A 25799-nucleotide genomic window follows, 5' to 3' on the forward strand; every position below is an offset into this window, starting at 1 on the left:
TTACCCCAATACTATACCAATTAAATGCATAAATATTAAAGCCATTTGACACATTACCTGAGTTATTGAAATACCTGTCAATTAGTCCCTGATCTTTTGTCACAATTCTAGACTTTCCTGCTATTCAAATAATCACTTAATTCCACTTTTAAAGTTCCTACTGAAACTACTTCCAAACTTTGAGACCGTGTCTCATTCCAGTTCATTGTAATTCCCTGTGTAAAAAAATAACTTCATCTCCTCGGATTTGTAACTAATAAAAGATTTTAGAAACTCTTCCGAATAGTATTTCAAAATTTAAGTTGCATTTCTACAGTGTTAAAGAAGAATAAAAGGCAATTTGCTAGCTGCAAAGTGCTCTACAATTTCAGCCAGTAACACACACAGACAATCTCTCACAGACACATACTTTAAGAAAGGAGTGCAAAGTACAACAATGAACTACAAAAAGATGAAAGAAAACTTACCCCCCGCTTTAGGCTCCTGAAACAGTGGATTTTAGGTTTGGAGGTCATAAATTCGTTCAGGCGGTGAGAGAGGGGCTCTTTTTGCTGCTTGGGAGACTGAGGGCCATTTGGAACAGCAGAAGGTGTGGAAGAGGAAGGAGGAGGAGGAGGGGGCTGATGAGGAGATGTCAAAAGGGACATAAGCTACGAGTAAGAGATGGATGTAAAAAGGGAAAAATAAAGAGGGAAAAAGCGAACAGAAATAAGAACCACAAATGCACATGAAAAAAAATTACGCCATGGCATTGCAAACAAAAATAAATAAAAGCTTAAAACAACTGCTGATAAAAAAATGCATTCGAGACAAACCATGGAAGAAATAACGAGAAACAATATTGACAGAGAGCACATGCAAAAATTGATTCATGCACATCTTAACTATTGAAATATAATTCTGTAGATATGCCAGCATGTTGTTTATTCATACACAATAAAAGACAATGCCTCAAATGTAAATTTGATATATATATATAATATATATATAGACAGAAGAATAAGCAATTCATGGTCTCACTGGGCATTCAAAAGTTTATAGATTCTAGAATCTATCTCATTATATGGTGATAAGGACCTAAAGTCATAGCATTCAAATTCTTTTTGAACCCAGTTAAAACAAATTACAAAACGTGAATGCAACAAACAAGTTTGAACGGATTTAACTCTTCTTGGATGTTTTTAAAGCACTCACGCAATATGGTCTGGGATCAGCAATAAAAATTTCAGATAGCTTGATCCTTGGTAATAAAAGAAAAAGTGACATTATGGATCATATCAAGTTATCCATCTCGGAACATTACAAAGAACCTCACATATAGGTTAGACTTTAATTTTAAATAAGCACAAATAGCAACAGTTTGAGAATCTTCAGGGTAGAAAATAGTTGCTGTAAGCTTACATGAACTTAACCAATCCTCTAACTGAAGAGAATGTTTTGCAAAGGACTTAATAATGTGGAAAATGTAAAATTCAGTGACTGCTGGCTTAGTGTTACTGCAGAGAAGCCAAGAAGAACTAAAAAGTGGAACATTTTTCAATGGTAGCAAAAATAAAATGGTAACCTTTTTTTTAAAAAGAATCATTTGTCACCTCTCCCTCATTGCTGGCTTCCTAACATCTCATCAATGTGATTATCATGAAAAGCTTATTGAAGAAACTGCTCTCATTTGCTGGTATGTCACATTATCTTAATTTGAAGTTGTAGAGTTTGGAATTCGAGCCACACGAATTGGTAGCATACATCAGTTCAGTATCTGAGTTAACCCCTGGTGCTTGAAGCTCCCAAGTCCCACAGAATAACATCACTGTACTATGAGTTTGGTTTACTCAGTTAATTCTTTGTTTACAGTTATATATTCATTGTGTGATATCATCTGGCTCATTAAGTCTTTCTCATATAGGATAGACTGTTACAGCACAGGAGACCATTAAGCCCATTGCTCATGCTTGCTGACAAAGAACTGCTTGGTTCAATCTTATTTCTCTGTTTTTGGTAACTAACTATATAGGTTGTGGCACATCAAGTGCCTAACCAAAACTTTTCAATGTCAGGATTTCTACCTCTACCATCTTTTCAGACTCTCATCACCCTCTGGGTGAAAAATTCTCTCTGCTAAGTGAAACTGCCTTTTCCTATACATTTTATATGGTATCTAATTACCTTCAGTTATTATTATCTATATTTTATGTGCCTCAATTACATCTCCCATACAAAGAAAAAAGCCTATTTCAATGTTTGTAGTTACTTGCCTAAATTGGGCTGAATGGCCTGTTTCTGTGCTGTACATTCCTGATAAAACCAATTAACTGATATTCGAGGTAAACAAGTCCAGAAAGATGCATTTACTTAGAGCTGAAGTGTGGAAAGGAGGTAAAGGGCTTGTTGTATTCCTATTGTGTGTGTCATTAGGTGAAAAAGGCAGATAAACTGTACACAGCTCAAATGACTAAAAGCAGATCATACAGTAAATAACAGGATGAAGCTGAAACTCAATATTTCCATGATCAAACTGAAGCACTGTGCTTCTTTATCATTAGATTAAAGATTTACTTCGCATTGCTTGATTCTTAACGTCCAAGGGCTGCTACGATTTAAGAGAATATTCAAAAGCCAATGTGGAAATTTATATATTATTTTATACAATAAAGATTGTACAGACAGTCCCTGGGTTACATAAGAATTTCTTTCCTGTCTGTAAACTGACTTTTCATACGTCAGAAATGAACAATTTCAATGAGGGTTAATTAACATGAACATTTATTTATTGTCTTCCCCAGTATAGCTACAATGGCACAGAAAGAAAGTGCCCTACATCCAATAACCTTAAAGTATCATTGTTTGATAAATTATTTTACAAGTGTCAATAGAAGAGATTGCCTTGTCAATTTCTGACGCAAATCTCTTAAGTGGCCTCCAGCTGTGAACAGCAGCCTAAGATCTTAAAGATATTAAAGATATTAGCGTCTGTTTGAATACTGCAGGGATGTTATTTGTAAACACACAAAATGCTGGAGGAACTCAGCAGGTCAGGCAGCATCTATGGATGGAAATGGACAGTTGATGTTTCGGGTGGAAGCCCTTCATCAGGAAAGAAAGAGGGGAGAAGCCAGTATAAAAGGGTGGGGGAGAGGGTGGAGCAAGAGCTGGCTGGTGATAGGTGCATCTAGGTGAGAGGGGGAAGATGGGCAGGTGCGGGAGGGGAAGAGCAGGAATGATGCAAGAAGCTGGGAGGTGATAGGTGAAAGTGACGAAGGGCTGAAGAAGATGGAGTCTGATAGGAGAGGACAGTGGACCATGGAATAAAGGGAAGGAGGTGAGGAGGGGAACCAGAGGGAGGAATGTATGGGTGATGGGCAGATCAAGAGGGCAGGTAAGGGGAAAGAGAAGGGGTGTTGGGGCTGGTGGGATAAAGGAAAACAGAGAGGGGGACAGAGGGCAGTGGTTACTGGAATTTAGTTACTGGAATTATGGTAGCATAGTGGTTAGCGCGACGCTATTACAGCGCCAGCGATCGGGGTTCAATTCCTGTCGCTATCTGTAAGGAGTTTGTACGTTCTCCCGTGTCTGCGTGGGTTTCCTCCGGGTGCTCCGGTTTCCTCCCACATTGCAAAGATGTACGGGTAGGTTAATTTGGGTTTAAAATGGGCGGCGCAGACTCATTGGGCCGGAAGGGCCTGTTACCACGCTGTAAATAAAATTTTTTTAAAAAGTACCGTCAGGTTGGAGACTACCAAGGCAGAATATGAGATGTTGTTCCAATCTGCATCTAGCCTCAACTTGGAAGTAGAGGAGGCTATGGACAGATATGTCGGTGTGGGAATGGGAAGTGCGATTAAAATGGTTGGCCACCAGGAGATCCTGGCTGCTACAGTGGATGGAACGAAGGTGCTTGATGAAGTGATCCTCCAATCTGCGTTGGGTCTCACTGATGTAGAGGAGGTCGCACTGGGAGCACCAGATGCAATAAATAACTGATGGATTCACATCTGAAGGACTGCCTCACCTGAAAGGACTGTTTAGGGCCCTGAATGCAGTAAAATGCTGGAGGAACTCAGCAGGTCGGGTAGCATCTATGGAGGGTGGTGAGGGAGGAGGTTAGGGGCAGGTGTAACACTTAACATAGTTGTAGGCAGGGATGTAAACAGTTTTATTTTAAAGACTGGTTGTCTTTTGAATTAAATAGCTGCTACACCTATTCCATAACTCTCAAAGTTGTTTGCATTTATGTAAGTACCTTTCCTAATGTGAAAAATCCTTTAAAAAATTTATGGGAGAATTTGCGTAAAGTCAGATTTCCGAAGGTTAGGGAGCTGCTGTAGATGCTCAAGGATTATGTCAAATTTTGACATTTTCCATATGGAGACTATGCATAATCACACAGAAAATCTGCGTGTTGCGTTTTTTAAGTATGTAAAATTATCTAATATTTTTGCCCAGTTTAAGATTAAGTTATATTCATTTATTTCATGTTTGTATATTTTGAGATCCTATTGTTCAATAAAATTCATTTGCAGAATGACTTCCTTTACTGCTTGAGAGGTATTTGTTTCCCTCAGATGCACTCATTCTGTAAATGATTTTTTTCACGCACAGTAGTATTCTGATCATGAATTTGTATATCAATTAAAGGCCAGTACAATTTTAAGCTGGCATACCTACTATGAAATGCAATGGAAAATAAATCACAAAATAGACCAATGTTTAAAAAAGTTATAGTTATGTCATGGGTGTTTACTAAAAGAGTAATAAACCATGCTGCTGCACATGATGTAGAAAAATATGGTTAGTTTGTTAGTCGAGAGCATGGAAAGCAAATACATGCCCTTTTTAACAAAAATCAATAATAACAAACCACAGCAAAAACAAATAAACAGAACCACATTCTTAAAATTAAAGTAAAATTAAAGTAAAATCAAAGGCCATTCATCAAAGTAAAGCCACCAACCCCATTACGACAAAGTCACAGAATATTACATCAATTACTCAAAATAATGATAGATATTAAATGGGAGATATTAATTGTAAGGTTTATATACATAGATACTGAATGCTTTTACCTTATTTTTCTTGATGAAAGGCCAGAGTTTGCCCTTGGATTTGCCACTCTTGGAGTCCTGTTTGCCATCAGGTCTGCTACTGGAGAGACTACTTTCTGAAACTGTTCGTTTCATGGTCTGGCTGAAATCCTCAAATTCAACATCTCCAGGCTGTTCAAATCCAGATTTGAAAGCCTCGATCACTAACTGAGTGTCCTAAAATTAAGAAATATTCAGCATTTTATCAGTTCTCAAGGGTTTTCTGTTGCATTGTATTTCACAACAAAAGCAAAATATTTACCAATCTTCAATGGAAACTTCACAGTCACATGGAATATATAAGTTTACCTTGAAAAAGATATGAACTCTAAATTCTATTTCGCTCAAACTGCACAACCCCACAATACCAAAACACAGCACAATATTTGCAGGCAAAACACACTATTTTATCATCATTTTAAAATGAAATCCATGATAATGTTTTGCAAAATTTTTATAATAGCAAATAGTGTCTTTTCCATTGAGAATTTAATAACACCCCACATTTATTTTACCATCTGTGTTTTGAGGCATTAATGTGAAAATAAAGAAAAAGATCTTAGAAGAAAACCCATGTGTATAACTGCACCCTTGGAACAGATAACAAAACAACATCTGGAGACAGCTCAGCCTTGTCCTATGGATGATGAGCCAGAAGCCATGACATAGTTATTTAGATGAACTCATGGACAAATTGAAGGGGGAAAACACCTGCGGCAGTACAAGGAATTCACAGAAAATCCAAATATAGCAATGATGCAACCCTCCAAAAATAGATCCAACAATGGATCAACAACAATCATTTTCTGATTCTAGACACATAGGAGACAAGTCTCCAGGAGGTAGCTAGATGGCAGTGGGGCATCACAATCATCTTCATTGCCCCTTAGCTAGAAAGGGGAAACATGGTCGAGTGAATCAAAGAAAATGGGATGGTATGAGAAAATGAAGTTGAAAATACAAGGAATGGACCATAGGGATTCTTGAACCTGCTGTCATATTCAAACTTAGGCAATCATTTAGTTCAGTCATTAATTCATTGCTGAATTTCTATTGATTTTGATCTTGCAAATAGAGTTGAAAGCTGCTAAGGTTTACAACCATCTGAGTGAAGAAAGACCAAAAGGCTCTTTTCCTCAGAATTCCTCTTACCCTGATACCCAAGGCAAGGAGCCTCTTGGCATCTACCATGTCAAGATTTTAAAGAATTGCATATTTAGTCATAGAGTTATACAGCATGGATAAAGGTCCTTCAGCCCAACTGGTCCATGCCAACCAGGATGCCCCATCCAAGCTAGTCCCATTTGCCAGTGTTTGCCTATAACCTTCTAAACCTTTCCAATCCATGTACCTGTCCAACTGTCTTTTAAAAGTTGTTATCGTACCTGCCTCAACCACTTCCTCTGGGTGCTGATTCCAAATAGATGCCACGCTTTGTGTAAAAAAAAATTGTCCCTCAAGTTCCTCTTAAATCTTTCCCTTCTCAACCAAACCTATGCCCTCTAGTTTTTGATTCCCTAACTCTGGGAAAAAGACTGAGTGCATTCACCTTATCTATGGCCCTCATAATTTTCTACCCCTCTATAAGATCACCTCTCAGTCTCCTACACTTCAAGAAATAAAGTCCTAGCCTATCCAACCTCTCCCTATAACTCAGTCCCTCAAATCCTGGCAAAATATTTCCATAATTCAACTCTCGCTCTTCTAAACTCCAGAGAAATAAGCTCATTTTATTCATTTTTTACTTTGGATAATTCTCTCCTACAAAGAATCAATCCATGAATCTTTGTTGCACTGCCTCCAAAAGTGTACATCTTTCCTTGCACAAGAACACCAAACTTGTACACAGTTCTCCAAGGAGGTTAATACCAAACCTTGCACCAAAGCCTGTATAATTGCAGCAAGACTTCATTACTATTTTCTTAACTCCTCTTATAATGAAAGTTGACATATTATTTGTCTTCCCAAATGAAAGCAAAACCTGCAGATGCTGGAAATCTGAAGCAAAATCAGAGAAAGCTGACATTCTGTTTGTATTGCTTTCCCAATTGCCTGATGTACTTGCAAATTAATATTCTGAGATTTGTATATAACAGAAAAATCTCTCTGAAGTTAAATACCTACTTGGCTTCACCTTTCAAAAAATATTCTGCTTTCTATCCTTCCCACCAAAGTAAACATTAGCATACCGTACAACATCATACTCTATCTGCCATCTTAACTAGTCTATATCCTCCATTCTATCCACAAGTTATTATCCCACCTGGCTCTGTTTCATACTTGGTCCTCTCATCCGAGTGATTGACATGGATTGTGAAAATCTAAGGTAGAAGCACTCTACTAATTTAATCTTGCCATCTTAAAACCAACACATTTATTTGTCCTCTCCATTTTGTATATTCAATTCAAGCTGAGATATAACATTGACTACTCTCGTGCAATATCAATGTCTTCTGAAAATCTTTCTGCATACATTCCATCCACTGGTTCCCACTTGCCAAATATAATTTTTTCCCTCACAAAACCATATTGGCACCTGCTAAATGTATTTTGATTTTCCAAGTGATTTTAAAACAACTTTATTAATAAACTACAAAATTTTCCATACTGGTATCAAATTCACCAAATCATAGTTTCCTATTTTGTTTCTTCTTGAACAGGGCTGTTAACTTGCTACCATGAAAAACACAGGGAATGATCTAGTATCAAGGGAACTTTGGAAGATTAAAACCAATGTATCTACTATCTCTGCCATCACTTCTTTTAAAACCCTAGCAGTGGGTTGTCCAGCGAAGTCAGCTTTGAGTCCCATTAACTTCCCCAATACTTTTTCTCTATTAATATAAATCACAGTTGTTTTGTGTCCGTCACTGTATTTATTTATAATTACCATGTATAGTGTTTACCCTGTGAGCTTCACACGAGCAAGGAATTTCATTGCACCCTGGTGTACATGACAATAAATTAATCTGAATCCGAATAATATCTAATGACCTCACACTTTAGGGCAGCATGTCTCTCAACCTAGAAATTGAAGACCTTCATTAATGCCACTGACTCTGGATAATTACCATTTGAATTGGTCAACATATGAACTTTCTTCAATGACAATTCAATAGCAATATTGACAGAAGGCAAAGCACCACCTCCAGCTTCGTCTTCTGTCAAGCCAGGACCTCTAAACTTCACTGCTTGAAATCCATTTATTATTTAGACCTTGCTGTCCAACTTGAAGGTGCGATGGGTCAGATAAATAGGTCTTCTGGATCAGTTAAAATTCAGGCAAGTGGGCTCTTGTTCCTCTGCTGTCATGCAATAACCTAGACTGAACGGGTAAATGCAGGGAAGTGACATTTTATCTGTGTTTAATTTATTTAGGATGTTAAGGTGTTTCAAAACAGAGTTAATAAATTATTTTAAAAATCATTCTTAACAGTTTTAACAGAGACACTTAAAAACAATTAAAAAGGCCTTTAAAGCAGCGAGTCATCAAAAGGCCATAACTGCAATCTTGAGGTGGGGCCTCATGATCTGGTTACTGACACCTAGTTGTTAGTTGTGGCCCATTCCACCTTGCCATGAACTTGAATGGACCCATGGAGCATGATCCATCCCAAAGTTCCTGCAACCAGACTTTGCTGCGTCCCCAGAAATCTAACACATCTCCTCTGTTTTCCGAACTAACAAACTGACATATCAGCAATGCATAGAATGTAAATGACAGGAAATTACTCTCTGAGTAACAGCTTGAAAGCATTTTTGTATTCGGCAGGCACATATTTAAATTATTACTGGTGGATAGTAATCTGATTCAAGATAAACAGTAATCAAGTTACAGAAAAAAGTTCAACTGAAGAAAAAAATAAGAACAGGATTTCTGTATTTAATAGTACAATAGTAAAATGTACTATGTATTGTATATTTAGGTCCATGTATCAGAGATCCCCATGCAGTTTCACTTAAAAGGTCTCTGGCACTATAAATAACATTAATGCACTGGGCCAGAAAAGGGAATGTAGTTCTTAGCTGCTGCTCAGTGAACCTCTGGTAGCTCATGCCTATGTTTTCCCTTGTGTGTGATCAACAAGCTGACCCATAAGCAGAAGACACCAAGGTAGGCGAAAGCTGCTTTTTGCCATACCTCCAACTTCAGTGCTTCAATTCCATAATGAAAGGAAAGAATGATCAAAACAATGAAGTCAAACAAAGATCCACCAAGGTGCACACCAACTCACCTCACTTCTAAATATCATTTCCAACGATATCAGCACTAAAACTAATTTGGCTATGAATGAGGTTAGCCCACATTTTGTGTCGTAACTATCCTAACTTCTTCCATGATAATAATGCATTACAGCTTTCAAGACACAAAAAAGCTCTGTACCAGTCATAAGATTTATGTATTGTGGAATACTAGTAAATTACTTAACAGGGAGCTTCTTAAATGTGCACTTATTTTTCAATGATATACCTTTGGATCTATTCATACTGCAATAATTTAAAAAAATAGATTTTACAGAGCAGAGATTAGTTCTATATAAATTCTGCAAAGGCAAATTTAAAACTGACATTTTGTCAACAACTAAACAAGACTTTAATAGAAATACTCTTTCAAAACTAAAACTATGATTTATTTACTTGCCTTACACACCAGGGTTCCATATTTGCCAGCAACAAAACAGCTAAAACCAGCCCAAGCTTGAGGAACAACACCCCATCTTCCATCTGGGTACATCGCAGCCTGCAGGACTCAATATTGTGTTCTCCAGCTTTATATAGCTCATTCTTTCATTCCATTTGTATAAAAGCTGATCATTTTTGCCTGCCATCATGTGGGTTCAGTTTTCCCCATTTTCTTTACTTTTAAGCACAGGTTGGCCGACTGGGGACATCCCATTGCCCTACACCACACAAAGAAATTTAATCTGATCGTATATGCTACACTAAGTCATCCAGTCTCACCCTACCAGAGAAAGTTCCTTTATTCCATCCATTCTCCTCCCCCATCTTCTCTGCATCTTAAAACTAACTTGTTTCTCCCTTGCCCCATTTTGAGAAGGGTCCCAAACATGAATAACTGTTCCTTATTCAACACATGTTGAAGTTTTTCTCACATTTTCTACAGAATATGAAACCCACCATCTCGAGCAGTAGTTGAAGCAAATATTGTGGGCTCACTTAAGGAGAAACTGAATGGGTGCACAAAGGAGAAAGGAAATGAAGGATATGATGAGGAGGTTAGATAAAGACGGGAAAAAAAGCTTTGATGGAGCAAAAACAGTCATAGACACCCATTTCTGAGCTGTATACAATGTAATTCCATGTGATATAACAATATCTAAGCAACGAAGAACTCCGATGAATACTAAACCAATGGGGGAAAATAACTAATTATGGGGAATAAACTTGTTGGAAAAACACATCAGGCTCAGGCTGTACATGTATAAATAAAAGAAAATGAAGGCCTGGAAAATGAAAGTGAATCAGAGATAAAATTTGGAAAAAAACCTGAGATCAGGCATGGAATTTAGACATTTTTAAAAATGAGGACGTAAGTCTTAAGTTTCTAAATTCATTGCTCAGACCAAAAGGCTGTATCGTGTCTAAAATGAGATAATGTTGTCAAAATCTGCATTTGGTTTCAGTGGTACAGTATAGAAGGTCACAGTAGGAATGGGAAAGGAGCAAAATGGACAAACATGGATGCTAGACTGCACTTGTGGACTAAATGGGAGGTGTTCAGTTAAGAGGTTATTTTGACTGCATGTGGTTGTCCTACAAATATCTTAATGTGCTTCTCCAACACGTGACATCACATTGGGCAAAACAAGAGTTAGAGCAAATGTTTTTAGATGGATAGCAGTATATATTTTAATTCCTCCCTTTTTTTTTGACAGAATTAAAAATCTTGCTGTATTTCCCTTGGCTTAGAAAGATGACACCCAAAACCATAATACATCCATTTTCCCCACAGATGTTGACTGACTTGTTTTTCCAGCACAGTAATATTTTCAAGCAACGATGGTATTGTGTTTTTAACCATCATCAAATGAATATATAACACCATTGCACCTTACATCTATTATATCTAGGAAGTAAAGATTTCATCAAAATTGTGCCTGTACAACAGTTAATATATTTACCTGACTGATTTGATACAAGAAGATTTTAATGTTCACCAAAAATAGCTGCATGAATTGTCAACTCTTCTGCACTGTATAAAAGTGCAATAAATATATAAATTCTTGACTCAAAACTCCAAAAGAAAAAATGACATCATATACCATGTTTAGTAAAACATTGTCCCATAACTTACATTTTTTTCATCAATAGATTCAGCTGCTTTCGTGATTCCATCAAGACACTTTCCAATGATAGGAATGACCTGTCTGTCAACCTCAGAAAAGGTCTTCATTGAATCTCCAATTCTAACTATTCTCCTCTCATCCAGATCTTGAATTTTCTGAAACAACATTAGTTAATATTTAGAATTAATGAATAATCTGTATTTGTTTTGCTGGAAGTTAAAACTGTGAAGAGGCTCCAGGAAGAGCCTAAATCATTTATGTATTGCCCCTTATTTAATTACCTTTTTTTTAATTGGCAGCCTGTATCCTGCCTGAATTAAACTTACAACATCGTAATGGTAATGATTCAATCATTTTAAAATATTGATGATGAATCAGAACTCCTGATATACAGTTGCCAAAGACCCCAATACGAAGTCAAAATGCAATGCATCAACTTTCTTGTCTTCTTTGACAGAAACTCAAAGATATATGACCTCTATCACCTAGAAGGACAAGGATTCATGGATTGTCCTCACCTTCAAGTTCCTGCACAAATTGCTTACATTTCCGAGATAAAAATACTTTGCTATGCAGTCATTGGTACAGTATCAACATTCTGGAATTCCCTACTTAACAGCATTGCGGGGTTCCCTTCACCACAGGGATTGTAGTGGTTCAAGATGACAGCTCGCTTCCACTTCCCAAGGACAGGTGTGGTTATTTAGTGTGCCCTAGCTAACAATGTCCACCTTCCAAGAATTACTTCTTTGAAAAGCTATTATTTTGATCCAGATACCACTTTGTTCATGTTATAATCTAAACTTAGTCCTGGAATTATTTTCCTCATAGTAAATTTAAAATCACATTCCTTGGAGATTTTGTTCTTTTCTTAAAAAAAAGGTTACTGGTTGGGCAGCCAGCGTTTTATCAGCCCAAAAGGAAGTTGGCAATTCTAGACATAAAGAACTCTAAGTGAGTAATCTGTACAGAACTTTGTTTGATGAATCTAACGCTGTTAGGATTAGTTAGAGTATAATATGGATGCAGAAACAGAAAATGCCGGAGATTCTCAGCAGATCTCATCTGCTGAAAGAGAAACAGTTAATGTTTCAGATAAATGACCTTCCATCATAGCTAAGTTAGAAAACAAGCAAGTTTTGGGGTGTAGAGAAGCACCAAAGATGGAAAGAACAAAGGGACTGTCTGTGATAGGGTGGTAAACAAACTAGAGTGGAGTTGATGGCACCTGAGCGAGTGTGGTAAAAGGCTTCTGAACAAGGGTCTTTAGTCTTTAAAGGTCAACTCTGCTTTTCTTTCCACAGATGCCACCTGACCTACTGAGTGTTTCAAGCATTTTCTGTTTTTGTTTCAGATTTTCAGCATCAGCAGTTTCTTTTATTTTCATAGCAGTGAAGACTTGTTAATTGCAACTGATCTATCTGTAGTAGGTATAAACAATGAGGGTAGAGGGGTAAAAAACATTCATACAATGAGATACAGAACACCACAGCTTCTAGGAAACACACCAGTAGGTGAGAGATCATCTGTGGAAAAAGAAAAATTTCAAGGGCTGTAGGATGCCTAGATGTTAGGCTTTGATGGGACAATGCAAGACAAAGACAGAAACGTCAGAATGGGAATGGGACAGAGAATTAAAATGACAGGTAACTGGAAACACAGGGCCTGCCTTTGGACTGAGTGGAAGTGTTCTGCAAAGCAGTCAGCTAATCTGGGGATGGTTTCTTCAGTATAGAGGAGACCACACTGTGAGCATTGAATGCAGTTCACTAAATTGGAAGAAACGCAAGTGAATTGCTGCTTCACATGGAAGGAGTGTTTGGACCCCTGTATGTGATAAGAGAAGAAACACCTAAAGGGAAAGATGCTGCATCTCTCATTGTTTCAAGGGAGGTGCCTTGAGAAGGAATCAGGTGTTGGTGGCAGGGGAAAGGTGAACTAGGGAATCACAGAGGAAATTGTCCCTTTGGAATTCTGAAAGGGGAATGGATGGGAAGATGTGTCTGGTGTTGACATCTCATTGATAGTGGCAGAAATTACAATGGAAAATGTGTTGAATGTGGAAGTTGGAGGGATGAAAGGTAGTACCATAAGTGGCTCGTGAGCAAAGCATTAGGGAGTTGTAAGGCAATGATCAACTGGGACTACGGATCAGTTGCGATAAGTAAATTAACAGAGTAACAATTGATTTGCAATCCCCAGTTGGGTGAAAAATATATAAATAGAGCAAATGCATATAAATTGCCTTAGCTGGTGCGCAATGCCTGAGGTGTGACAGACACAAGGTATAATCATCATAAAATGTGTTTTGAGACCAAACAATTTATACGCAGACTTTCTTCATCATTAAAAGAGCCCTCCTATCTAGTTTGATGAGTTTCAAACAAAAAGGAACACATGCTGAATAACTTACAACATTACAGCCTTATACAAGCTAAAATAATATGATTTCAGCTTACCTGGAATATATTTGGTATGTTTGTGTAATAATGTTCATGCTGTTCCTTATTGAAGCTCTGCAGAATACTGCAATATTCTCCTTTACTATCCGATGCCATCTGGTGTCGGGTAAGGGCCTGCTGCCGAGCCTGTCCGGAAATATTCACAAACAATAATTTGATCCACAATGCTGTACTTGAATCTCAGACCATCTTGTTTATTTTGTTTTAACAAAATGATATTTGGGGGCAATAACTATCCGAGGCTACTTTCAAATCAGCAAATATTAGAAGAAGAAACAAAGGATCTGTGCTCATCAAAAATTGCAGGAGATAGTGACTGAGAAATACAAAATAAGAAAACAAAAAGAAATGGGAGGGGTGTAATCACAGAATGGTTACAGCATGGAAGAAAGCCACTTGGCTCATTGCGTCCTTACCAGCTCCACATAAAATCAATCCAGCTAGTCCCACTCTCTCCTCACAAGCCTGTAAATTCTTTCATAATTTTAAATAGCTTGATTGGACCTCCTTCAAACACAGCTTCTCTAATCAATCACATAACTGAAGTATCTCACCCTTTGATTCATTTGGTAATTCTCATCTGCACCCTCCTCAAAGCCTTCATGTCCAAAAGGGAACACAATACTCCAGCTGTGGCTGAACAGTGTAAAGGTTCATCAAGACTTCCTTTCTCTTGTACTCTTAAGATTCCATTTATAAAGCTGGGGATCCCATAGATATTTTAAACCATCTCAACCTGCCCTGCTCTTCCCTATTTCCAAGGAACAATGCACAAATACCAGATTTATTGGTTTCTGTGCCACTTTAGGATTGTGCCCTCAAGCTTATACCTCCTCATTCTTCTCGCAAAATCTAACACTTCACATTTCTTGGTGTTAAATTTCATCTGCTACCTATCTGCTCATTCTATCAGCCTGTCTATACCTGCCTGAAGTCTATTACTGGTCTCCTCATTGTTTGTTTAACCTTCAAGTTCTGTCTCACCTGCAAAGTTGGTAATTGGGCCCTGAGCACTTGTCCATATCATTGACATTTATTAGTTACTGACTTGTGGAGACCATGATACACTTCTTTCCAGTTCAAAAAAAACAATCTTTCACTGCTACTCTCTCTCCTTCCCTTCTTCCCAAGCCATTACATCCCTTTTTTATGCCATTGTCGTTTAATCTTGGAGACAATACTATTAAGAGCAGCTTTTATAAATGTGCTCAGGAAGTTCATATATCCCACATCGATTGCATTTCTCTTGCTGACACCCCATGTTTTATTTAATCAAAAAACTCCATCTTTAATTAGACATTATTTGCCTCCATGCTGACTTTCTCTGACCAATCCATTCTTGTCCAAGTGACAGCTAATTCTGTCCCTAATCATTGTTTCTAAATTTGTCCTGACCACTCATGTTGAAGTGACAGTCCATAGTTACTGGGTTTACCCTCACACCATTTTTTTTTTATAAAAAGAAAAGGATGTAACATTTGCAATTTTCCAGAATTCAGGCACGACACTGAATGTATTAATGTTTTGGAAGATTGTCATAACTATGGGTCATTTTGAGAATGAAGATCTGAGGAGAGTACCTTATGACAATGTTAGTTTTCTTACAAACCCAAAGTATTCTTAAGATTAAACCTGTTTGACCATAATTCATGATGCTAGTATCTAAATGACCAAAAGCAGATGGGCCTAAATAGCCATTGTCGTACATATTTTTCTAATCAAAACTACTTAAGATCCACTGCATGGGTCACTGATTGCATTATAAATGAGTGTGCAGTCAAATTGAAATCTTTATTTCTAGTTCCTTGACTTCTAGTGCAAAGCTGTTTTGAGAGTCATGCAGATGAAATGTCAATCTGTTTTCATTCAATTTAATATGGTCCCCTGATAAATAAATATGATATTACACTACTAAGTATCAGGTGTCATATTTCCTTCACTATGATTTGGTAGATGATCCAAGGGAGGACAACAGCAATAGAACCATTGGATCTCTGCAGCCCAGGGCAGGGAGAAATTAAAATAAGGGAGCTTAAAGTTCCCAGTTCTGATTTGCTTCCTCAAGAAGCTCCCAGAGAAGTGCATGTATAACACCACATAAAACAGGTTTAGTTCTTGGTTACGGTGGCCCACATAGTCCATTACTCTGGAATTATCCACTCCCTGTGCTCAGAGAGGATGGCTGATAATTTACATTAGATAATAGAGGGCTCCTGCTGTTCATGGAATATAACTCAACATGACCCACTGTTGCAAGAACAACAAAAAACAGGGACTTTAAAGAAGTCCCAATTCAGTGAATAATTTGACTTTAGCATAAATAAACAGGGAAACATAATTCAACATAATTGCTAAAATAGCTAATTTAGTGTGGGAAAAATGTTGCAATAAATTGCAACCACTTTTTAAAACATACTTTTTTGCCAACCCACAAAAGATGTTAATTTAAATTTCCTTTAAATAATCCACTGATTAAAAAAAAAACAACTCTACTTATATTGATGGGATTGACAAAAAAAATCTAGATGACACCCACATTCACCATTTAATTTCTAAATTGTGCTCTTGTTCAAAAACCTCCAGTCTGCAGGCTTATTGAGAAAAAAAAAATCAACAATCTGTACTTTTACAGTTTAAAAATGGAATTGATACATTATTTACTAAATATGACAGCATCCTACATCCAGAATACCACCCTGCTAACATATTTATATGTGAAATATTTTAATATGGCAATACAATGTTTATTTGTGCAACAATCTTCATAGAACAAAAAACAATTTACACAATAATTTGGCCAGTTGATTAACTAAATTTCACCACTGCCTCAGTTTTAATCCCCTGCTGGAGAAGCCAATCCTTTACACTTTTACCTAGAAGCACTGGTCACAAAATAATTCTAATGCCCATCTTACTGAAGCCAGGAATCAAAGCCAAGTTTATCATTCTCAAGCAAACAACTGGGACTGTGGGTTAAAATGCTTCAAGCTATAATCCTTTAGTTTAAATAAACAATTATTGGTCATTCAATTCAGCTGTTTAATGTTGGCAAGCCTGTGTTAAGTAAATGAAAGGTCATCAATGTGAAACATCAACTCCTTCTCTCAACCACTCAACTATTTCCAGTATTTTCAGTTTATTTTTGAAGTAGGTTTTCTTTCTTAGGTAAAATCATATTACAAGTTTAAATCCATATTTATACCTCACCATTACAATACAGTGATAAGCATAAATAACACATAATTTGTAGATAAATTATATTTCCCCATTTATTCTTGCCTTGAAATTGGCCTTTGTGTTGTATCGAAGTTCACTCAGTAAATGGATGTAATAAAAATCCATCGACGATATTTTCTATGTTTAATCTTCCACTGAATCATAGCTATCTTGATTCACTTTAAGACCAGCAGTATCAGATTCTTTATGGCCTCCTGACTTTGAATAATACATACACAATAATTTCCATTATGACACAAAAGGCGCACTGAGGTCCCTAAAGAACCCTAATCAGTTAAACTGTGCCATAGGCAGAAAGTAGTCCTTTGTTTCATCTTTAAAATAAAACCTGCACATTACTCAGAGCTACCAGGCTCCATTCTTTGCTAACAAACCTAATCAGATATCAACAATGCCCTGGTTAAAAACACCAATAAATTCAATGAGGCTCATTTAAATTGGAGAAACAAAAAGGTCATTTATGGCTTGCTTACAATAAAAAAATGCTGGACTTGGGAATGAACTGTTTATTTTAATAACGATTCTGGTTTTCTTAAAAGGAAAGTCTCATTAATATCTCAAAACCTATATCGAGAGAGATTTCTAATTTTTCAGAGATTGATATATCCGCACTTTGAAGTGAACTGAATGGGCCAGATGTGGTCAATGGGCCAGATGGGCTGAGTTTTGCCTTACATCCCTGAATTACACAAACACACTGCAAAACATGGAAGTCCATGACTGCAGATGGATTCAGAGGACTGAATACTTTGCTAGATCAGACCCCATCGATTTCAGTGTCTCTAAATAAGGAGGCAAAAGAGAAGGTCAGTTACTTCTGATGAAATCATTTTAATTTACTTTTAATTATTTTTGTGTTAGTGTTTGTGGTTCTTTTATTTAATGTTATTTTAATTGTTAACTTGCAGTATTTTTTTCTAAACATCTCTGAATATCAGAAACATTTAAGAATGATTAAATCAATGACAGGTTTCACAGCTTGTTGTAACTTTGCCAACTATCACAGGGGAAAGGGCCTCCACTCTTCATTAAATGATGCCAGGTAACATCCAGACTAAATCGCTTGACCCCAGAATGTGGAGGGACAGAAAGATTAGCTCTCCACAACCAGCCAAGGTAAAGACAGACATCAACCTGGTTGAAAACAAGCAGTACATTCATGCTTGGCAGGCTGCATTCACCCCAAACCGGTCCATAATCAAAATGTAGACACACAACAATAATTTACCTCTAATCAGCCCACCATATGCTAATAATTTCTAATTAATCACAAATTTAATTGCTTTTGAGGAGGTAACTAAGACGATTGACAAAGACAAGGCTGTAGACATTTCGATATGGACTTTAGGAAGGCATTTGATGATAGGCTGGTCCAAAAGGTTAAGGCACATGGGATCCAAGGTGAGGTGACTAACTGGATCCAAGATGGTGAAAGGAGATATAGGGTGGTGGTAGAAGGATATTTTTTTGATTGGAAGTCTGTGACCAATGGTGAGCCACAAGGATCAGTGCTGGGACCCTTGTTGCTTGTGATGTATATCAATGACTTGGATGTGAATGCAGGAGGTATAATTAGTAAGCTTAGGGATGACACGAAAGCTGGTGGTGTTGTCGATAGTGAGCAAGGTTGTCTAAGGCTGCAGCACAAATATAGATCAGATGCAGTTGGTGAGGTGCAAGTGAGGTGATGCATTTTTGGGAAGTCAAATAAGTACGACATATGCAGTAAGCTGCTAAGGAACATGGATGAACAGAGGCACCTTGGGGTTCAAATTTGTAGTTCTCTGAAAGTGGCAACGCAGGTCGATAGAGTTGTGAAGAAGGCATGCGGCATGCTTGCCTTTGTAGGTTGGGGCATAGAATATAAAAGTTGGGATGTTACAATGCAAAACACTGGTTAGACAGCCCTTGAAGTTTTGCATGCATTTCTAGTTGTCACAGTATAGGAAGGATGAGATTGCACTGGAAAGAGAGTGCAGAAGAGATTCACCGGGATGTTGCCTGGATTGGAGGACCTTAGTTATGGCAAGAGATTGGATAGACTGGGTTTGTTTCCCCTGGAGCAAAGGAGGCTGAGGAGCCTCCTGATAGAGAGATATAAAATTATAAGAGGCATAGATAGGGTAGATAGAATTCTTTTCCCCCATGGAAAGGGTATCAAAAACAAAAGGCATAGGTTTAAGTTGAGAGGAAGGAGTTTTAAAAGTGATTTGAGGGGATTTTTTTTGAAACACAGAGGCAGTGGATTCAGAAATAAACTCTACCTTTAACAAGTATTTAGACAGACACTTAAATGGGCAAGGCATACAAGGGTACAGACCAAGAGCTGGCAAATGGAATTACTGTAAGTGGACAAAAAGCTTGGCATGGACATGGTGGGCCGAAAGGCCCACTTCTGTGCTGTACAACCTTATGACTCTCTACGATAATTAGTTTGGCTCTCCAGAATTATTTAATAATTTGGTAATTTTTAAAAATATATTCAATGTTTTATCGTTTGACTTTTTTTTTGGAGTGTAGTTTAGTATATAATACAAATATTTGTCCATTTCTTAGCTTCATTCTTCAAAACTTTGTTATCAAGACAGTTTTGATCATTTATAACTGATAGCAGATCTCAAGATTGAAATGTCATAAACTATGAATATGTAAATTTTAAACAATGTGCATAGCCCTAAAATATTAAATATAATCTGTGCATATTAACAAAAGTCCTCTCTCAATTTAAGTTAACTTTGCATTTGAGAGTGTGGTCACATGGAGTTTAACACAAAAAGGGCATTATTCAAGATATGAAATCAACAAGCAATTGAGCAGTTATCAAACACTATCCTCAGTGTTTTGTAATATTGTACCACATTCCATGCATTATGATAACCTTATGATGTTCACCCAACACCACATAAATTGGTATAGCTGCAGCTGCTTCGATTACACATCTCTATGCTATATTTTAAAAGGCCAATTTTTTGACTTTTTTCATAACTAAAACCTCTTATGGTTTAATCTTAAGAAATTGCTTCTGTATTCTCTTCGCAGCCTTGAGAATGTAACTACAGAAAAGGACCTAAACTGAATGCTTTATTCCAACTGCATTCTGGGATAGTTTTATTTTTAGATGTGCCCCTTCTAATGAAATCTGGGATGCTTTTTTATCCACTATGTTTCTTTCTTACTATTAACTCTAGTTTTAATAGGTCTCATTTTAACTACAATTTCTTCAAGCAAGAAACTTTGAGTTTGCTGTGTTTCCTTGTAAAGATCTTTAACTTACCATAATTAAAAGATGCCTATTGATATCTAGCGTCTTCTTTGCCAATTCTCATTGCAAACACTTTACCAATCATCCTGCTGACATTTCCTTTTCCTCAGTCAAGTATGGATTTTTTTTTCATTGCTCCGCCTTTTCATTTTTCTCATCACCTTCATCTCTATGACTCTAGAACTTGTTTTGAAGATATCAAGTCTGTATTGTTTCACAGTTAAACACACTACTAATTTGTGCACAGAGTCCCACAATATGTTGTATATGATTATTTTATTAAGTGATGAATGTCTTCAAAGACATTTAAAGAGTTGCCCTCTCTTCTTCAGATCGTACTTCAGAATCTTTTCAGGTACTTTGAGATTAAGTACTTCAGAATCTTTTCAGGTACTTTGAGATTAAGTACCTGAAAAGCAGGTACTTAATCTCAAAAGCAATATTCTGCCAATACTAAAGCGTTAGTCTAATTTATTAGTTCAAGGCTAGATAGGTTCATCAAACCACAGACTCAGGAACAGTGCTATCACTGACTTAACTTGACACTGAGAGGAAATGCAATTTTCACTAATATTGTCACCATCAGGCTAAGGCACCATAATGTAGGAATGAACGGAATACATGCAAGTACACTTAAACTGAGTAGTCAAATCTATTACCATCTTGCCATCATCTTTATGTACTCATCATCAATGGCAGTAGTACCCCAGTATTAAAAACTAGGTAGCATAACTCTAATCTTAAAGGCAGAGGGCTAACACAGGGAATGACAGACCTTGCCAGTATCAGCATTTGTCTGGAGGTAATGCACATTCTGATTTTTTTACAAGGTTTTTGATAGCTCATCATGTAAATGGCAAATATACAAATGGTGATGAGATGGAACACAAGGAGAGCTCCCAATGAGGTCTCAAAACTAGTTCAACCAGAGACTGCAGAAAATGGTTCTACTTGTAATTTGCATCAATATGATATGCAATCACCAATGCAATGGCTAAGAATCTGTGCAAGAGACAGTCATCAAGAGACAGTTACAACATGTAAAGAAAAGTCTAACTAAATATATTTCAGCCTCTGCCCTTTCTCAGCAATCTTCTGTTCAGCACATAAGGGAAGAGCTATTCAAAGTGATCATCACTTATTTGTAGGTTGGTTATTGATAGATTTCTTAGGGCTATTGCTCAGATTCTGTGTGTGGTGGTTTCTATAGTTGCGTCAAGTTGCAAATGTCTGCAGGGAGAAGCTTAGCACGTGCTGAACCACTTTACTTAGACATAAGGTTTCTGAACAAACCAGCTGCACCAAATGTAGGTGCATTATCATCCTCACAACGTAGCACAAAATATTGAAAGTCAACAGGAAGCATGCTGGAAGAGTGTAGAGGAGTATTCAAGAGCATTCACGCACTTGTACCTCAGTAAGGAAGTGTATGTGATTTGCCTGTACTTCATTAAGGATATCGTCAGTGAAGTCTCTCAAACACTGCAAACCGCCTGTACAAGTTCATAATGAGGCAAGGACTTTTTCTTCTGGCTGTCAAGGTAACAATACTGATGAATATCTATTCACCTGACTCCATCTAGAATTGAGCTGAAGGTGTTTTCAACATTCCGTAGTTATGTTGGCTACTGTTGCATTTGGGAGGTCACTGAGATTCTATTCAAGGCAAACTAACCACATCTCATTCTCTCTAACTAGAGATGACCAGGCTAAGAGAGCATGTGGCTTTGCTAAGACTGCAAGGTTCTCCATCACGCAGGATATCAATGATGGAGCACACACTGCTTTGTGAATATAGCACCTCTACCCCAGGCGGAAGTAATCTATTGGAAGATACATTGCTGCAGGACTCTGCAAGTTCCTTTTCACAGTGTGACTCAGTCATGATAGTGGAAATATGAAGTTGCATTCCAGCAGACTAACTTTGCATGACAGAAGTTCCACAAAAGACTCATTTATTGGATGCCTGTTATTTGTGCTACAAAGGAAGCAGCGACAATAGTCAGAAGATATTGTATCACGTGAAGAGTTGGGAACAACTACCACAATGGAAAGGAGGACCACAAAGATCCATGCAAGCCCCTTGCCAAGTGGTTCCTGAAATAGATGAACTAGCTGATGTGGTATATTTGGACGTGCAGATGTCCTTCAATAAGGTGCCATAAAGGACATTATTACATTTAAGTAGTGTGCATGTATTTGGTGTAATTTACTGACATGGACTGAGTTACATACAGAACACAGTAGGATAAATGTGTCATTTTCAGGCTGGGAAGCTGCAAAGTGGTGCGCTACAGGATCCATGCTGGGGATCAAGTGTAAAACATCTAGTTTGTTGATGATTCAAAAGAATGAGGGCTTTGAGAAGGATGCAGAGGAGTTTCAGAGGGATATAGGCAAATTAAGTGAATGGGCAATAACAAGGTGGATGGAACATAATTTGGAAAATTGTGAGGTCATGTCCTTTGGTGCCAAATTCTTAGGGGCTTGACAGCGAAGATTCAAGGATGCTGTTTTCCTTGCCCAAGTATCACGGGTTACTTTCCCTAAAATGTCAGCCTTTCAAAGGGTGGTGAATCATTGGAAATCTCTACCTAAGAGGGCTGTGGAAGTTCAGTCATCAAGTATATTCAAGGTAGACAGTGAAAGATTTTTAGGTATTAAGGAATCAAGGGATATGAGATTAGTGCAGGAGACGGCACTAAAGTGAAAGGTCAGCCACAAATGGCTGACAGGCATGTGAGGGCAAATGGCCTACTCTTGCTTCTACTTCTTATGTTCTTTACTCTTCCAAGATTCTTTACCTTGAATGTAGCCTTCCTGACAGGCTTCTGAAAGCATCAAACACTACATCATGTGTAGTACACAGTACGAGAGAACTTGATGGAAGAGAACTTTGGAGCCTGATCTGCACAATATTGTGGTTTACTTTGTTACCTGTAAAATAGCCAGCAACTGTTCCAGCCACAAAACATCACACCTTGAACATCAACCTGCAACCAGGTCCTGAGCGATTGAAATCTAGCAAAGACTTCTGTTACTGTCTAGAGTGTGTGTTATAGCCACAATACATCACACCTTTAAGAGATGCAGACTAGCTTTAAATACAGCCCAACATTCATAATATTGGCGTCCTGCTGGTGCGTCCAACCATAAACAGGAGGGTTAGGGCTGGATGGACACAGAAACCAATTAAATGAGCAGGCTGCCTGAAGTTGGCAGCATTACAATCAACAGATGTCTGTAATCTAGGGTATGCTATTCAGGCACTATCTTCAAGCAACATCAACAAAAACATTTCCAAGAGCCCAAGCTTATTTTTGCTTTGTAAATTTAGGGAAGGCAACAGTAACGTCCAACACAGCTAGCAGGGTAGAACCTTCTAAGCTGCAGAAGTGGTGACATCACCTTAACTACAGAGCCAGAGAGCAATTTTATTCACAATAATTATAAAATGTATGCACTTAATGATATATATTTCAATTGTCACAAATATAAATGCATCTCTCCTACACCTATTTTGGATGGTGAGGAAGATACTCTAACAGTTAACATCTGGAAAGGGGTTTGGAGTTGAGTTGAGAGTCTATTTCCTGCCAGTTGCTAACGTGGAGATTAGCTACTGAGCTCTTTCCATTCTTGGACCTGTACCATGACTAAGGTTACAAATCCAAGCCGAAGACAACCAGAAATCCAAGTTTTATTATGGTTGTGTAATCATTCCCAGAACTCCATTATTTGAGTTATTAACACTAATTATTGGAATCCACAAGCTACATCAGTCAGTCAATTTCAGTTAGTAATCATTCAATCAGCCCAGCTACAAATGAAAATTAGATGTCAATTACGTAATAGTTTAATTTCTCTTCTGGATAATCTATTGTTACAGTTACATATTAATTGAGCAGAAGCAATTTTTTTTTAAGATTTACTCACAAGATGTGAAACATTATTCATATTCAAGGTTAGTATCACTAACAGCCTTTAAGAAGATTGTGGTGAACAACTCCTTTGTAAGTCAGTGGCTTGCTGAATCAGTTCCAAGTCTGCAGCCATGTACAGGCTGAATATGTAAGCATACGGTTTCTTTCCCTGAGGTTCATAAGTGAACCAAATGGGTTTTTAAGATAACCCAGAACCTCGTGGTCACTTACATTGACATTAGCTCTTTATTCGAGATTTTTATTCAATTAATCACTTAACTTAAATCCCTCAGCTGCCATAGTGAATCATTAGTTCAATCCTCTTGGATTATTAATTTAGTAACTTCACAAAAATGCTACCCTGTCTTCATCCTTATTATCAAATGATTAAAAGGCACTTCCTTCAAAAGTACTTGTACTTTCAAAAGTGCAACAATCACTTCAATAAACCAAATCACTGGTCACATGTCACCAACCTCCAACTGTGTAATAAATACTTTTAACATACCTTCTCCACATCAGCCTTTGTTACGTTCAGATCAGCATCCATTTTCTCAAAATGTTGCTGAGCTCGCTCCGCTTCTTTACAATCTCTCTCAAACCTTCGCTTGCTCTATTATTGAATGGAAATTTGAATTAAAAGGAAAACAAGCAGAGCACTGTCAGCTTTTAACAGCTAGTATTTAACGACATAGACAAACTGAAAAACAGAACATTATTCTGATTTGCATATAACACATTGTTTTTGCCTATCTTATGACAAAACAGCTTGATTGAGGAAGGGAAAAGGCAACAATTAGTTATCCACATTTTATCTAACATTGGAACATAAGTAGGTCCTTAGCCTGTTCCATCATTAAATGTGATCTCACCCACTCACCCATCAACGAAATCCATATATCCACCTTTGCATTATATCTGAATTAATTTGATCAATAATAATCTACTAATCAGATTTCAAATGAAGAACAGATCTGGTATCAACTGTATTTTGAGGAATTAAATTCCAAACATCTATCACCCCTTGATTATGGATTATTTCTTAACTTCATTCCTTAATAGCCCTTCTCAAATTTGAGACTTTATCCCCTATTTGGAATCTTACCAACCAGCAGAAATACATTCTCACTAGGTATCCTGTCGGTTTCCTTTATTATTCTGAAAACTTTGAAAAAGCCACCACCCACCTTTCCAAATTTAAGGTACTACAACCCTAATTTGTGTAATTGCTCTTTGCATTCTAACATTTGGTTAATCCATCCTGCTCTGCCTCTAAAACAAATCTTTAATGCTTTCAAACCCCAGGACAAACCACAGTAATGAAGTGTTCCAGGAAACAGGTGAAGTAAAACAAAAACAGAAAATGCTGGAAATACTCAACAGCTCAGGCCACCTCAATGAGAAGAGAAACAGAATTAAGGTTCCAGGTCAAAGACCCTTTCTCAGAACTGGGAAGGAGACAGAAGATGCTCATTAAGTTGCAAGGAGGTTGGTGGGAGGGGTCAGGGGTGGCAGTGGGGTGGAATGTC

At 37.5% G+C, this 25799-nt stretch overlaps 1 protein-coding gene across 11 annotated transcripts in view; it reads right to left on the reverse strand.

The window, feature by feature from the left end:
• The window catches only part of LOC127581968 (formin-binding protein 1), a 165156-nt gene that overhangs the window by 57379 nt on the left and 81978 nt on the right, over positions 1-25799 (reverse strand). For 7 of the 11 annotated variants that reach the window (XM_052036776.1, XM_052036775.1, XM_052036777.1 and 4 more), the window contains exons 6-10: positions 24779-24883; positions 13846-13974; positions 11395-11541; positions 5061-5255; positions 468-650 (exon numbers count right to left, since the gene is read on the reverse strand). In XM_052036776.1, coding sequence (XP_051892736.1) covers positions 468-650; positions 5061-5255; positions 11395-11541; positions 13846-13974; positions 24779-24883 — 759 coding nt within the window. The remainder of the gene's footprint in view (positions 1-467; positions 651-5060; positions 5256-11394; positions 11542-13845; positions 13975-24778; positions 24884-25799) is intronic. The other 4 variants (XM_052036782.1, XM_052036784.1, XM_052036785.1 and 1 more) reach the window with 2 other exon arrangements.

This window comes from Pristis pectinata, chromosome 23 (genome assembly GCF_009764475.1).
Source record: "Pristis pectinata isolate sPriPec2 chromosome 23, sPriPec2.1.pri, whole genome shotgun sequence".
In the NCBI taxonomy this organism is placed as follows: Eukaryota; Metazoa; Chordata; class Chondrichthyes; order Rhinopristiformes; family Pristidae; genus Pristis; species Pristis pectinata.